At 42.8% G+C, this 16385-nt stretch overlaps 1 protein-coding gene across 1 annotated transcript in view; it reads right to left on the reverse strand.

Moving 5' to 3' along the window:
- Positions 1–16173, reverse strand: part of dscaml1 (Down syndrome cell adhesion molecule like 1) — a 95535-nt gene extending 79362 nt beyond the window's left edge. Inside the window, 2 exon segments of the mRNA XM_079679621.1 lie at positions 2562–2882; positions 15926–16173. Coding sequence (XP_079535747.1) covers positions 2562–2882; positions 15926–15968 — 364 coding nt within the window. The 5' untranslated portion in view covers positions 15969–16173.
- Positions 16174–16385: the final 212 nt, after the last annotated feature.

A 16385-nucleotide genomic window follows, 5' to 3' on the forward strand; every position in this document is an offset into this window, starting at 1 on the left:
GAAACATCAATATTTGTAGTGGTTTACAAATCTGAAAGTACTGTATGTACTGCTGGTATGGTATGAGAATGAGTCCGGTGCAAAGACCATGATCGGGATGCCCATACAAATTGTATAATATTAATATCATATAAAATAACATTATGTCCTAATTTCATTTATTAATCAAAATGTGTGAGCTGTCTATCAAAACTTAAAAAATACAGATTAGCCCAAATGACACAGCCAAAAGAAAAAACAGTACGGGAAAACAAGGAGACCACATAGTGATTTTCATAAATGCAGAGATTTCCAGACAGGTGCTAGTGCTATTATTGGCCCACAATCAGCATGCATGGGAAAGGGTGAGAAAGAGGGGGAGGGATGGAGAGAGATTTGAAGATGTGAAGAGAAGGAAGGACGAGACGGGTGGCAAGGAGGAGTGGGGGTGGGGCAGATTTTTTGGGGGGGTGTCACACTGCGAGCTGTCAGCTGCCATCATTCTCCTGCGCCACCTGAGACAGGGAATGCCACACCCTGGCGCTCACGCCTCTGTCGCCCATGGCAACTGCAGTGTTGTGTATGTGTGTGGGCATGCACGTGAGCATGTGTGTGTTGCGTAGGACTCTGGAGGTAATGAGGTGCACACACATGCACGTGAGCCCTGGTTATGGAGCTGTGGAGTTGTGATTGCCTCAGCATTTAATTGATTAATTGTTGTAATTATTTGGGCAGGAAGGTCATCCCAACACCGAGGCTGGCTAGAAGGTCACTCTCACGCTGGAGGGACTGTCCTCCTCTAGGGACCACACAGGCTATATAGGTGTGTGTGTGTAGGGAGAGTATGTGCATGTGCATGTGCTTGTGTGTGTGTCTGTGTTTGTGTGGTGAGGGAGACAATCCGGCAGCATTTTGGAGAATTTCTTTATCTCGTATCCATGTGTGGGGTAGGGAACTGCTGACTGTCTCTTCATGCAGGATTGATCAACACAGTCAAAATGTCTGCCTGGCTATTACCATGACCTGAAAATCCACTTTTTTTCATGGTGCTGTTCACATCTTTCCATGTCTGTAGCTGACTCTCCAAAAATCCTTCCTGCCAAACACCCTGACAAAGAGCTGGCAACTAAACACCAACAGCCAGCTTGACGAAAATGGCTGTGTGTGTGTGTGTGCATTTGTGTGTCTGTGTGTGTCTGTGTGTGTGCGTGTAGTTAGGGGACTTCCAGTCCATGGACAGATGGAGAGACTGGGAGACAGGAGGCTTGCTGGCATGGGCTACACACAGGCTGGTGTGCATGTAAGTGTGTGAGTCTGAGTGGGTGCGTGCACGTGCATATGCGTGTGACCAAACATGCATGCTCGTCTGTTGTATACACGTGTATGCCGTGTGTGCCACATTAGGTCATATGCATGTGTTCATAATGTTTATGTGTGTGCGTGATAAGTGTGAGAAGCAGCAGCAACATCTTCCCTCAGTGTGTTCAGCGCCTCTCTCCAGCTTTGACCTTGGCAGGGAGTGCGGACAGGTCAACAAACCAACTGTCTTTGTAACTGCGTGTCTGTCTTCTAGTGGATTTTTAATACAAAGGGTCAAGATGCCGCACTTTGAGAATCTTCCCCCCCACTGAGAGAAGTTGTTGGTTGAAGATGCTAATACGACTGCCGTTTAGATGACCATATTTTCAAATGCCGGACAGTAACTAGGTAATGCTGTCATGACGATTTCAATGACACAACACGTGCATTAAATTAAAGTGCACTATTATTATCTACTATTATAATAATTTAGCAAAATGATGTATTTGGGAATGACCAAAAAGATAACCTATACTTTCTCTTGAAGGGGTCCGGGTTATTTCAGATTGAGCTTGAGAATTAAACCTTTTAACAGAAAGACTGTGTTACAAACTGGAGCTGTGGGGTTTAAAAGATGTGGGCTTTTTTTACCAGGTAGAGATGATTTAATAAAAGACAATATTCAAATTGCATTATGGGAATTGTGCTATCCACCACTTTAAAAGCGTGATTGATACAAGGGAATAATAATCAGGATATCTGAGCTGCAGATGTCTCTTATTTTGATTTGTCTCTTGTGAGTCCCCCTTTTTAATGAAAGTCCAAACTAAATTATATCACAGCATGTGTCCAGCAGGAGCCACCAGCACGGCATAAATTATTGACAATTTTGTCAGATATTGATTGAAAAATGTAGATTCTGATCCAACTAAAGATAGGGATTTAGAAGGTTATACTAACATGTAACCCTTAATAGTGTTAGCAAGCGAGATGAAGAGGCTACTGAGCTACAGAAGGTTAGCATAGAGCTGTGCCAAACTATTGTTGCACCTTGCTCTGGTTCATTTCCAGGCTGAAAGGGCCAATTTCCAGTTCCAGTACACTTTGACAGAGAGTTCCCAGTTCTGTCTTTGCAGTTTGAGGGAAGTTATACTTGATTCAAGAGACATCCAAAAGCTTGATTAGGGAAATGTCACAGTTCAAAATACCTTTAGAAAGCATGTGCAGACATAAACTATTTTGCATCATTGGCTTGGTTTGCATCTATTGTTTTCAACCCTCACCTGCTTTGATGTGGATGCTTGGGCTACGAATCTTGCCAGCTTGGTTCTCAGCAGTGCAGAAATACTCGTTGTCATGGATAATGCTGTTATAGGCGGAGGGGGAGAATGGGTAGAGCTGGAGGGTGCCGTTGGCGTGCACGTGGCGGATATGGGGCACGTCGTAAATGTCGTCTCCGGCAGCCAGGTACCAGCGCAGGACAGCATGGGGGGCGCCGCCCGCAGGGCAGGGCAGGGACACCCCCACCGAGCTGGAGAAGGTCACCCGCTGCAGGGAGGCGTTCACAAAGTACAGCCGCGTAGAGACAACATCCTCACTGTTGACTGTTGGGATGAGAGAAAGGGAGACAGTCAGTTAGTTGGTGTAAGACATACAGGCAACGTTCACATATGAGACTGTGCCCTTAAAATGATTATGGAGTACAATAACACAAAACGCATAACTATTTTCCAAGTACAAAAATAATCAAAGAACATATAACACTTAACCAGCCAAGGATGAAACATCACAATGTAGGTATACAAATGTTAACAGTCACAATTGCAGTACATATTTACTTAAACGAGTGCTTTGCAGATGTATGATACAACAATGTTGAGTATTTATTTTCTAAATGTATGTTAAACTGGCTGACTAGTTAGGTAAGGTAAGTGTTAAGGTAAGCTGTAAGGTATGGGATCAGGAAATCAGCCAACTAACTCAATGACAAAAAGTTTTAACAATAAAAATGATGACTTTATAATAGTAGAGTGTTTACACCAAATATGCTGAACTCCCCTCTAAATAAAAAGCATTTCATCAAAATTGGTACTTTAATTTGTCAGTAAATGTAAGATTGTTTAATAAAACATCTTGAAAGCAACCGACAATTAGAAAAATAAAGAAACAAACTGGATTTAGGGTATTTTCTTTACTGTATTGTTTTTTTAGCACAGTGAGTTCAAGGGAGCAATTGACAATATATTAGTGACATTCACTGGAAAAAGGATATTTTGAACTGGGCAAGTCTCAAATCTCACAAAAAAATAACTCCTGATACAACTCAAACTCTCACAGGCAAACTCATAAAGTATATACGTTTGATCTACGGGCATTCAGGTCACCTCCACCCAAACAACTTCCTCCCTGTGTGCCAAACTGCAGAAATCCATCTCATCCCATATGCATTATCCTAATATCTTTAATCTAATATGTGTATCCAGAGAGCCCTTTGGAAATCTGCCTCTCAATATCAGAGAAAATCGGGTCACATAACTCAACTCCTCAACCAAACGTATCTGTTCTGTTGACATCCTCCGTTATTCAGGGAAACAAAGAATTTACACTTGCTTGATAGCAAAGGCTGTCATATCCACTGAATGTAGTTCTCCATCTAAAGCCGAACAAGCCTGAGGAGCTGGATACCGCAGATGTTTGCTGTAAAACATTGTTATCGTGGCACAGATGAAGAGCTACAGCCAGATCCTGTCCTAGGGGAGACAGACCACCATATATCCTCGCTCTTAAATGCCCTCTTCCAGTTGAGAGTGGGGTAGTCATCTTTTCAGACCTGTGTGTTTCTGTGTATGTGTTTGCTGTGACCGGGGGGGTGGGGGTGTGAGGCACTGTAAGATGTGCTGAGCTCAGCTTGGCTAGAGGCCAATAGAAGGCCCGGGCCAGAGAAGTTTCTTCTCAGACAATGATACTTCATTAATCCCTTTTCCTGGATTGTGTCAACAATGCCTGGATTAACCCTATCTCTTTAATTCTCTATGCTCTGGGAGAAAATAGGATGTTGGCTTAGATACATCAATGAAGATATTAAGACACTATCAGATGTCATTTAGGCTCTAATTTCTACAGATCCTCTACATCAATGGACATAATAGCTATCAAATAAGGAACATAAGCCCACTGGCTGTCTCTTTAAGCTCCTAATACATCTCAAAAACATGGATGAATGGCTGATATTAAAAGACAATTTCTATATCTGTTCTGTTCAGTATAAATAGGAACATTCAAGGACATAATGACGTTAATAAGATGGAATGAATAGGATGAATCACATGAGGAAAGGCTCAAAAGTAAAACGCAGGGATTAGGGATAAAAATCTCAATTGACAAGGGGATTTTTCTTGTCTTCTATTGTCTGTTCTTTGATACATTGGTCTGAATCTTTCCATCTTCTCATTTTTGTCTTCTTAGTTTGCGTTTCCAATCTGCCATCATTCTTTCACCCAAACCCCTTGAAGACACTGCCTCTCGTCTTTTTCTGCCACACAAGAGACAGGCAATGTTATGCGATTGGAATTTGTATGCCAGACGCAGAGAGTTAAACCCACATAATCTCCTTTCACATTTAACACACACAAAGTCTATCCACTCTGTAATCGCACTGCCGTGGGAGGCCGTGTCTGACTTCCCTGGTTCTCATGTGTGTGTGGGTGGGTGTGCAGCGGAAGGGGAGATCAGGGAGCCAGGCCGGAGTGCGATATTGTAGACAAGGCACGGGTGGCTGGTCGGGTGGGAAAGGTGCTCAGGTGCAAAGGTGTTCGGATGCAACAGGGCGTGTATCTGTGTATCTCTTTGTGCTGTAAGGTCAAAGGTATAGAGAGGTTAATGTTGAATGACTGCCTCAGTTCTTGATGTAGAACTCAGCCAACAGCAGATGCTGAGTGGCACAGCAAAAACATGTGATCGCGACTTAAAGCACAGCGAAGATGCCAAAAAGGTAGAGAGTCGTTGTTCTCCTGCCTTCCAGCTAGAATTGGAGCAGATCCTCTGTGTTCAAAAATCTGAATTCAGGTCAAGTTCAATCCATCCTACCTTTCGAATCCATGTCAATCACTCTCACAGGCTGCTAGGCTGAGTGATCTGCATTTTCAGCACCACGGAGAGCACCACAATGTGCTGCTGGGTGAGGAACACAGATGATACCAGTGACAGTGACCTGCATCTCTCTGATGGCAAATGCTATTTTTATAAGGAAAATGTTTTCATGACAAAAACGATGTACTCTCTTGCTGTAAAAGTCCTTATGAAAGAAACTGGAAAGGATCTTGTGTTCAGATCACTGATTTTCCAACCAAATGTTTTGTTTAATGCAGCCAAAAATGTATATCCTGTATCACTTGGTCAAGTGTAAATGCATTCATGCTACTACATGGTATGGCAGCAGCTGGTTGTGTCAACAATTTATGTCCATTCTTCGATTGTTGCCGGCTTTCTTAAATCCAAAACTTGGTGTCCAGGCATGAAGTCAGCTTGTTGAGGCTTAACAATTATTGGTTTAAGATAAGCATCAGAGCAGAAGTGGATTCACGTTTCTTTCTTTTGTCGAATTATAATCTCTATTTTGGTTTTTGTTTCTCTGAGCCATTCTACAATATATCCAGGTACTTTCTGGTAACTACAGAAGTACCCTCTTTAGGGCAAACGTTTCCTCAGTAGGGATTCACTGCTTATTAATAGAGGCTCCCAAACATTTGGCTTTTAACCCCCTAAAAGAAAGCAATGTCTATACTAGCCATTTTCAACAGCTTGTGACCAATTGCCTGAAAAGGGGTCCTGATTCCCAAGTTGGAAAACTACTGCTTATTCCTAATAATCCCTAAAATGGGATAATCTATTGAAATAAAATAAACTGAAAACCTTAATATAAATTCAAAACAGCTTGGATGCACCAACTAAAAGCCAGAGAAAAAACCTCTAAAAAGCAGCAGCTTATGATGCGATGGCTAATCGCTTTGTCCTATGGTAGGAATTGGGGTCATGAAAGGAGCGTCCACGTTGCGGCCCTGGGAGTATTGATGAGATCGACAAGATCGACAAGATCAACTAGATCGACTAGATACTGCTAATCCTATCACCACTACAAGCAACAGTTACAAGCTACAAAAAAGCCACAAGCTACGCTACAAGCCACAAGCTACGCTAGCCGCAAGCTAGTCTGCACAAGCTACGCTACAAGCTACGCTGAAAGCTGTAAGTAAGCCACAGAGCACCAAGAGAAAACATCATGCCCGGAGATAGACACAAAGGTCGATGTCGTAAACGCGGCACCCCCTCAAGACCGGCATTGACAGTCATATCTGTGAACATTGAAGGGTTCTCCTCTGCAAAACAAACCATCTTAGCCGACCTATGCAGCAAGCAACACTGTGATGTCCTCTGCTTGCAAGAGACGCACAGAGGGAGTGAAAACAATCGCCCAACCATACCAGGAATGGTCCTGGCCATCGAGCAACCTCACCGGCAGTACGGCAGTGCTATATTTGTAAAAACAGGCTCAGCTATAGAAGATACAGATATGTCAGATGGCCATAATATCGAAGTCCTATCTGTTGAGCTAAGCAGTGTTGTAGTAACATCTGTCTACAAACCACCACCTGTAGACTTTGTATTTTCCCAGCCAATCCCCAAAATACACGGCAAACCACAAATCGTTATTGGTGACTTCAACAGCCACAGTATCCAGTGGGGTTAACCTGAAATGAACAAGGATGGAGAAGCAGTAGAAGACTGGATGGATACTAACCAACTAAGTCTGATCCATGACCCCAAGCTACCACACTCGTTTTTCAGTGCTCGCTGGAAACGTGGCTACAACCCAGATCTCACCATGGTCACAAGTAACATCGCTGGACTGTGTAAAAAGACGGTGCTGGATCCTATTCCACCAAGCCAACACCGTCCCATTGGGATCCTAATCAATGCGGCTGTAGTCCAAACCATCATGCCCTTTAAAAGGCGCTTCAACTACAAGAAAGCAGACTGGAAAGGTTTCACCAACGAGCTGGAAGAAAAGATAACAAACATAATACCAGTTAGCAAGAACTACGACTAGAGATGTCCCGATCCGATCACGTGATCGGGGATCGGAGCCGATAACGTGATTTTCAAAAGATCGGAATCGGGAGAAAAAAATCGGGGATTGGGATTTTATTTTTATTTTTTAATACTTTTTTTAATTTTTTTTATTCAATGTTACAAAACAAAAATGACCATGTTCAAGTCTTAAAGTCATCCTGAGGCCTTAGTTTTGGTTTCGAATTACACAACATCATGTATGTGTTTCTTCTTTGGGGCTTGTTTTCATAGACCTGGTTGCTTATTTCTCTCAAATCTGGCAACAGAGTGGGCAGGGCGCAGTGTCTAATTGTAGCAGTAAGCTAACGAGTTATGATAAGCTTTATTTTGTTTTGATCCAATGCTGCACAACTGAACTGATCCAATGCTGCTGTGAAAAAAAGAAGCTATATCCATGTTGGATAGAATATCCAATTTAAATAAAAAAATAACCTTATGGGACAACTTGAATGCTTTTTTTCTTTTTTTTTCTCTTAATGCATTGCATAAAGATCGGATCGGGAAAAATCGGTATCGGCAAATTGTCCAAATCAAATGATCGGAATCGGATCGGGAGCAAAAAAAGGTGATCGGGACATCCCTAACTACGACCAATTTGCTAACCTGGTGCTGAAAACTGCTCGGAAACATATCCCACGAGGATGTAGAGTTGAATATATACCGGGACTTTCAAAGGACTGTGCAGGACTCTCTGACAATTACGTCAGCATGTTTGAAGCAGATCCCTTCTCAGATGAAACAACTACCCAAGGCGAGAAGGTGATGGAAAACATTGCCCAAGAGTGAAGCAAGACCTGGAATGCTCTTATAGAGTCCACAGACATGTCAAAAAACAGCAAGAAAGCATGGGCCCTTATTCACAAGCTACGAGGTGACCCTAAAGCAGCTCCTCAGCACCCAAAAGTCACGGCCAACCAAGTTGCCAACAAATTGCTCGAAAATGGAAAGAGTAGAAAGAGAGGGAAAAAGACCAGGCTGAACCGCAAGAAATACATCAAGGACCCTGCTTTTACAAGACAGCTCACTATGGAAGAGCTGGAAGGGGGAATCTCTATCCTCAAACCAGGAAAGGCAATTGGACTGGATAATATCGCAGCGGAACAGATCAAGCACCTCGGTAACAAGGCGAAGACGTGGCTCCTACAGCTCTACAATGAGTGCTTAACAACACACAAGCTCCCTAACATCTGGAAGAAAGCCCACATTATAGCACTGCTGAAAGCTGGGAAAGATCCATCCGCTCCCAAGAACTTCAGACCAATCTCACTTTTGAGCCACACCTATAAACTCTTTGAATCCTCAACAGAATTGGTACCTTTGTTGACGAACACCTCATCCCTGAACAAGCAGGTTTCCGCCCTGGCAAGTCGACAACTAGCCAAGTACTCAACCTCACCCAGTACATCAAAGATGGATATGAGGAAGGGATGGTAACTGGTGCGGTGTTTGTCGACCTCTCAGCTGCCTATGACACAGTCAACCACAGACGTCTCCTCAGTAAGATCCTGGAGACCACAAGAGACACCCGCCTGACAGAGCTGATTGAAAGCATGCTTGAAAATAGGCACTTCTTCGTTGAGCTAGGAGGAAAGAAAAGCAGGTGGCGAAGACTCAGGAGCACAGGGAAGTGTGCTTGCACCGGTATCTACACTAACCAAAAAGTGTAGACACCCGCTGCTTCATCTATGCAGACGATCTTGGCATAGGTGCACAAGCCACTGATTTCAAAACTGTGGAAGACAGACTCTCTAACGAAGAGAACCACCAACGTGCAAACCCATCTAAGACACAGGTGTGTGCCTTCCACCTGAGAAACCGTGAAGCCAAGCGCCAACTGAAGGTCAGCTGGTCAGGAACCTCCCTTGAACACTGTGAGCACCCAGTCTACCTAGGGGTAACCCTGGACAGATGCCTCTCTTTTAAGACCCACACTGAAAAGACCAAGTGCAAAGTGAGTGCGAGGAATAACATCATCCGCAAGCTCACCGGCACGACCTGGGGTGCAAACCCACAGACTCTGAATGCAACCGCACTAGCCCTCTGCTACTCAGCTGCCGAGTATGCCTGCCCAGTATGGCAACGAGCTGCCCATGCCAAGAAGCTGGATCCCGCCCTCAATGCTAGCTGCCGCATTATCACAGGCTGCCTGATATCAACACCTACAGACCGTCTGTACATCCTGGCAGGCATAGCCCCACCAGAGATACGATGAAATGCAGCAAGCAAGAAAGAGCGCCAACAACAGTCTACTGACCAAAGACATCCTCTCTTTGGCCATGTGCCAGCCAAAAGCCGCCTTAAATCCAGGAAAAGTTTCCTGAAGAGCGTCCCACCCCTCGGAACACCGAGCACAAGCAGTGAAAGAGTCACTCGCGGGAAGAAAGACTTGACAACCTCCCATCAGCAACAACAATGGAGCTAAAGGCGAGCGAGGCACTGCCCCCTGGAGCAGACACCAACTAGGCAGTGTGGAAAGGCCTAAACAGAATAAGATCTGGTGTTGGACGTGCAAAAGCCACTCTCGCCAAATGGGGATACCTAAATGACGGGGACGTTGTGTTTGACTGCGGCATTGAACCACAAACCATGCAACACCTCCTGATATGCCCCCTGCTGGAGCAAACCTGCACAACATCAGACTTGGCAGAGTTTGATGAGAAGGGACAGCAATGTGTTCAGCTGTGGCTGAACCACATCTAACCAAGCCCTGTAACTGACTGCCTTGTGGACACGATAAGAAGAATGGTAGGAATTCAGGTCACTGAATTCTCACACACACACACACACACACAGACACACTCATGCACGCAAAGACATGTGTGTATAACCACACGGAAGTGAGCTGATGATGTCGACCACGTGTCATCATAAGGCAGTCATGGTTTGATTTCAAAACATAAAAAATAAAATGACGAAGTATGAGAGTGTGAAAGAATTTTCAAGAAACGTAGGCATCTGCCTCAAATCTGTCCGTTGTCTTTAGAAGTTCCCAGGATGCAGCTGTGGGTCATATTTGATGTGATATTACTCATGGAAGAGCTTAAGTTTGTTGTAGGACAAAATTGTAATTCTTATGTTGTTTGTCTTCCCTGGAGCCTTTCCCTCTTCAGTATATCCGCCAGTTGAGGAACACAAATGGGATAGCAATCATTGGCATTATTTTCAAAAATGCAGTAGGCTGCATCAAGTAGCATGATTATGAACATACATACATTTATCCAACAGAGAATCAAATTGGAATATATTAAAGAGGACCACAGGGAAACAAAAAAAAACAATGTTATCAATAATCAACTGTTAATATCTCATGCATATAACATGAGGCACAACAACCTTTATCCTCTTTATTTCGGCAATATCTAAACTCAGATGGTTATCAGAGTCCTTAGCCAGGGGCTCACTTTCCACCCCATCCCCCGAAGAGAAAGAAGGAGCAAAGGAGCAGCACTCATCCGATCCTAACCTGTATTTTGATTTCCTTCTTCAAGCCTGGGCACACTGATTACAATAACGAAGGTCAAAGTGATTTAGGGTGAAAACTCCAGAAATATATTGTGTGTCGGCTCAACCTCTCACACTCTTTTTATAAATATATTGATTTTGTTCTGTTTTTATTTTTATTTTGTTTTTGGCAGTGTTCCCTTTTGTCTCAAATCTTTCCTTGCTTTACCTTCAAATACATTTTCACTTGTTCTTCCTGGTTTTGCAGTGGATATGAAAATGGAGTATGAATATGTATGCTGGAGAAGCAAGGATATTGCCTATGGTGAACCGCTATGCATAATGCAGCTTTTTCTGTCTCATCTACATTCATTCAGACACACACAGAGATTCATACCATCACGTGCATAGAAAAACAGGGTTATAAATCCCTATCATTTTCTCTCTTTCTCTCCTTCAAAACACACACAGACACATACACACAAAGTCACATAAATGCATTTCAGATTGCATATACATGTTCATAATAGCAAGTCGATTTTCTATGTGGTGAACCATGTACTTCAGATAACCGCACACAAAACACATTCATGCTAAATAACACAGAAGCATAGAAGTCAGTGGGAATACAGTATTTGCAGTGATGCTACTGAAAATGGCAGAACATAAAAGGCAAAAGATATGATCATATTCGATAGAGAGTGCTGCTCATTTATACAATGACTCCAGATTGAGATATACATTAGGGTTGCATGACAATGCGTCTCTCTGCCTTTGTATGAAGTCAGAAAGAAAATCATTTCTAACAGTCTCATCTCACTGGCAGAAATGCTATAGTCAAGAAAGAAAAACTGCATGGCGGATTAGAAATGTGGATACGTGCACACATATAGGGGACGTTGGTGGGGGTGGTAAACAACTCATACACACAGTTTATGCAGTGTCAGTAAAATATTAGGCAGCCATTTCAGTATTTGGAAATTCACATCTCCTCCATCAAAAGGATGATTTCCGTAGTTGAAGTGAGTGTCAGATTTGTAGAGATGTGTTTTTTTCTATTCTCCCTCAGAGACAGGGCCAACAAATTGTTTGATAGTAAGCAGAATAGCAGAGAAGGAGAAAAAGAGTGAAAAACAGAGTCAATTTTGAGAAGTCAAAGGTGATCGTTGGATTATTTTGTCGTTCACGACATCACTCTTTCTACGTGCGTAATGGAGAGGGCACCAGGCTACCGGACACTAGTGTTGTGCGTAAAACCTGTTGAGTGGGCGGTCAAAATCCACTTCTCTGTGTGACAGCTTTATGCAATAATGATGTTGTTGCTATGGGCTTTAAAATATACAACTGTGTGCTGATAAACAGTCAGATATTTGGGAATGTTGGATTGTTTTTGTTTGAGTAGTGCGTGACAAATGCTAAAAGCCCAATTATCCCTCTTACCAAGTCATTTTGAAATCCTATTTTTCTTAAACGTAAGAAAAACATCCCGAAATAAATTTAAAGAACGTTCCGTTTTAAGAAAAAGTGCTTTAGAGCGCAGTTAAGACAACCGAAACGATCATCTCACGATTGGTCGAGGTGTTCGTGTGTTTCAAGACGAACACATATCTTAAGACGTGTAAAGATGAATGTGTTTGTGCTGCACTGGTCAACTGCCAAACGCAGAGCGCTAACACTTAACAATGAAAACAGGCTTTGCTCGCTGGAGCACAACGAGGGGGGAGAGTTAACCTGCGAGTGACATGTAGCTATTATACTGTGGAGCTGTCTCTCTATCCAAGAAAACTGACAGGTGGTGCAGGCACAGGGGGACTCCGAGCCGGAGAAATAGCACATAGATCCATTTAAAGTTTCCATTATTGTGAACAAATATTTTTAAATGATCGAGCATATAATGCTTCATGGATAAATTGTTAGTACTTCATCCAAATTACAGTTTTGATCTGAATGTGTGAACTTTACACACAGGTCTTTATAGTTCTGCAGTCCTCACGACTCTGAATCGACAGAATCCCTTCCAAGTTCTGACCATGTATCTGTACCTCTTTTCCTTTCCATCAAATAGACACAACCAGGGAAACTTGAACTTTATCACATAGCACAATTCCTAAACAAAATCACCCTGATATTATGCTTGATATCACAAAACATATGCGCGGAATTGGGATAAAACTCTGAAGTTGTTTCTTCCATCACTTGATACAGCCTCAGTTGTCCAATCCTGACGCGACATCTCTGCTGTAGCCTATAGCCACCAGAGTCTGACTCATACCGCAATTACCGGGCTCCCCCTCCAAGCACTTCTCCCAGTCTGTAACTGTTTTGATTCCAAATGTACACACAGCCCGCGGTCTGCCACGCCGCAACTCGGCTGCTCAGGACGGTCTCAATAATACACAAGAGCCCCTTGTAAATACATTTTAAACTTTTGTGAAATCCTTCTGAAATTTTTTTTTTTTTAAATGTGCAGGCACAATAGCACACATGAAAAAATGTCATCTGGTCATATTGCTTATATAAAAACTATACTCACGCATTAAACAAAATATAACAGAGGGTGTGCACACGACGTTTGGTCCATCAAATTCAAAACAGTTTAATCAAATGCAGACCCAAAACATGAGGCAGTGTTTTACACCTCTGCACGAACACTGTAACATGTTCAGTTGAATGTGCAGTGTGTGTTGCAGGAGGTCTGTCGACTGAAACTGGATAAAACCGGAATCACATTAATTGATGAAATAATTATAGCCAGAGCTCTCACTTCATCTCGATAACTCCATTGCATTTCTCCTTAAAATCTGTACAATTACGGGTTGAATCTCCCAAATTCCACACCAAAACGACTGTCGTTGTTTCTTACTGATTTAGAAATATGTTCATTGTAATAATAATTTTTAGCCTTTCCAACTTCTAAGGCCCTCTCCTGGCCTATCAGGCCTGAGAGTAGATTCCCGCACATCCCTCAGCTGAGTTTGTCTCAATTGTATTTCCATAAAATGACAAGCAACATCCCAAATCATGACAAAGAAGAATTATTGTATCCTCCCCCCTCCTCTATCTCTCTACCCCTCTACTCCTCTCCGTACTCATGGGTGCAGGTGTGCTGATATTTAGACAAACCAAAGCAAAGGCAGTCAGTAATCTAATGTTCACGAATTAATGACAGAAAAAAAAGATTTAAAAAAAAAGAGTACTAAATCTTTTAAATGATCTAGTGGGGTGATCTGAAATATATCTTCATACTGTCGTGAAAAATAAGCAGAGTTGTGTGCCATTTTAGGAGGCGCGGCCGAATCAGAAAATACGCAGTACTAATGCATATGCATGTATGATAATAGACCTACCTTTGCATTTCAAAATAAAGTTAATTAAAAATGATACATCTCTAAAATACACAGCAGCCACATGAGTACATACACCACAGTCGAATCGTGCAAAATGAGCGGAACATGGCGTTGAAAAACAACGGAAAATGGAAGTTTGTTTTCCACTGCGTTATCTACATCTCTCCCATCTCAAGCACTCTTTCCGCTCCAGTGGCTGTTTGCAACCCCCAACCCTCCTCTCCTCCCCTCACCACACACGCACACACACTCTAAATCTCGTTCAGTCACGGGACAGGGCGATGTCGTGTGTATAATTGAAATAGACCCTGTAATCCAATTACATACAACAAAAACAACACAAAAAAGTCCTCGCTGCAGCCTGGCAGAGGGCACTGCCAAGGCCAATGAGACCAGGACCATGACACACGCGTGCTGCCCACAATTATAAACAAATCCTAAAGATGATTTCAAATGTTTCAACTAATAAGGTTTACAATGAGGCATATTCAGTTACAGAACTGTGCGTATAAAAAAAACGATGAAATATCAAGGAAAATACAAAATATTGTTTCTCCAAATTATGGTTATTTATATAAATTCATGATTAACAAAAAGAGCAGATCACTGTATATTTAAAGAGCAACCTGAGTCATTCTCTTCCATCTGCAGTATTTAGAGCGAAGCCAATCAGTGGAATCTGGTGCCACAGAAAATGGTGGATGAATAATTAGACCAGGGATGATAACAACTGAGTCTGCATACACTGACACTTCTACATCTGATCAAAGAAAACAAACTACGATATATTGCCTCGACTTTTAAATATCCAACTGGGGCACATTATCTAGAAATGAAAGTTCATCAGCATCAGTTCACACGTCTCTCATAAAATGTATTGACCCTTGTTGCCACACACAAACACACACATGCACCCACACAAACTGATGTTAATGCTCTGTTTCAGTGTTCCTTTAGGGAAAATAGCTGATAAAAAGGATGCGTTAACCCCGAGAGACCCCTCCTCTATCTTCCTCCCCACGAGCGCGTGCACGCATGCACACACGCACGCACACACACACACACACAAACAGCAACATCTTATTTGTGATAGGACAGGGCAGAAAAGTCAGCAAATACATTAAACTCCTCTGCCCTCTTGGACTTTTGCGAGTAAACACCCTACAGCTGTGTCCAACATCAACGCTCGAGGTCGCCCGTATACCCGTGCGCGCGCCTGCAGATCCTTATCAGCCTCTCCTATTCAACAGCCTCCATATTCACGACACCTCCACATATTCATTATGCAAAATGCAAATGCCGTTGTCTTTTTCCTCTTGACAAACGCAGAGTACACTTTTTAGATCGGTTTTTATCACTGTTCATCCAAATTAAGTGCATATTGATTTTAAGCTCATGATCCCCTTTGTGATCGCTTTTAATCATATTATCAGCTGATCATTATGAGGCATGGAGAACGCAAGACAATCTGAGCACTCGTTTATGAGGAACATGAAGGCAGATCAGGAAAACATCACTTCAAAACATAAAGAAAAAGTTAACATTCTTCTTCAGAAGGTGATTCAGTTATATTTGTCATTTCTGCCTTTCTTTTGTGATGCCAATCAATCCGATCAAACATCATTTTTTAACATGACAAGCTAATAAACATGCACAGCCAACTTCAGCTTCACTGTGGAGGAGACATCTTGCAGATAACAAACACTTAAAAATACATGTTGCCAACCTACCTTCTTGCAAAGAATACAGCAGAAGTAAAGTTACAAGCCACATGCCATTAAAAGCAGTTATATTTCACAGGAATGTTGTGCAGTCCCCCAAGAAGAGTGCACGGCGCAGGGGTCGTCCAGGCAAGGCTCCGTGCTGGACTGGTTCTGCTGATGCTCCCCGGCGGTCTCTCCAGCCCTGGTCCCACACTCTCCGGCGCCGAGAAACGAGCCGCGGAGAAAGTACCGCCTCTGCTCCCTGTTCTCTCCTCCCCTTACCGGGACAGGCTGCTTTCGCCCCACCCCCGGTATCCTAATGATGAGCCGCGATGGAGAGATGAGCTTTACGCACGAATGGGGGAACAGACAAAAACTTCTGGATTAAACGCACTTTTCTCCAAAATCTTGGTGGAATCCCAAAAGCAAAGTTTAAAATGTGCTTCCAGAAAAGTCATTTAAATGTTGTTTATGAGAAGAAGAAGAA

This window comes from Notothenia rossii (genome assembly GCF_949606895.1).
Source record: "Notothenia rossii genome assembly, chromosome: 4".
Taxonomy (NCBI): Eukaryota; Metazoa; Chordata; class Actinopteri; order Perciformes; family Nototheniidae; genus Notothenia; species Notothenia rossii.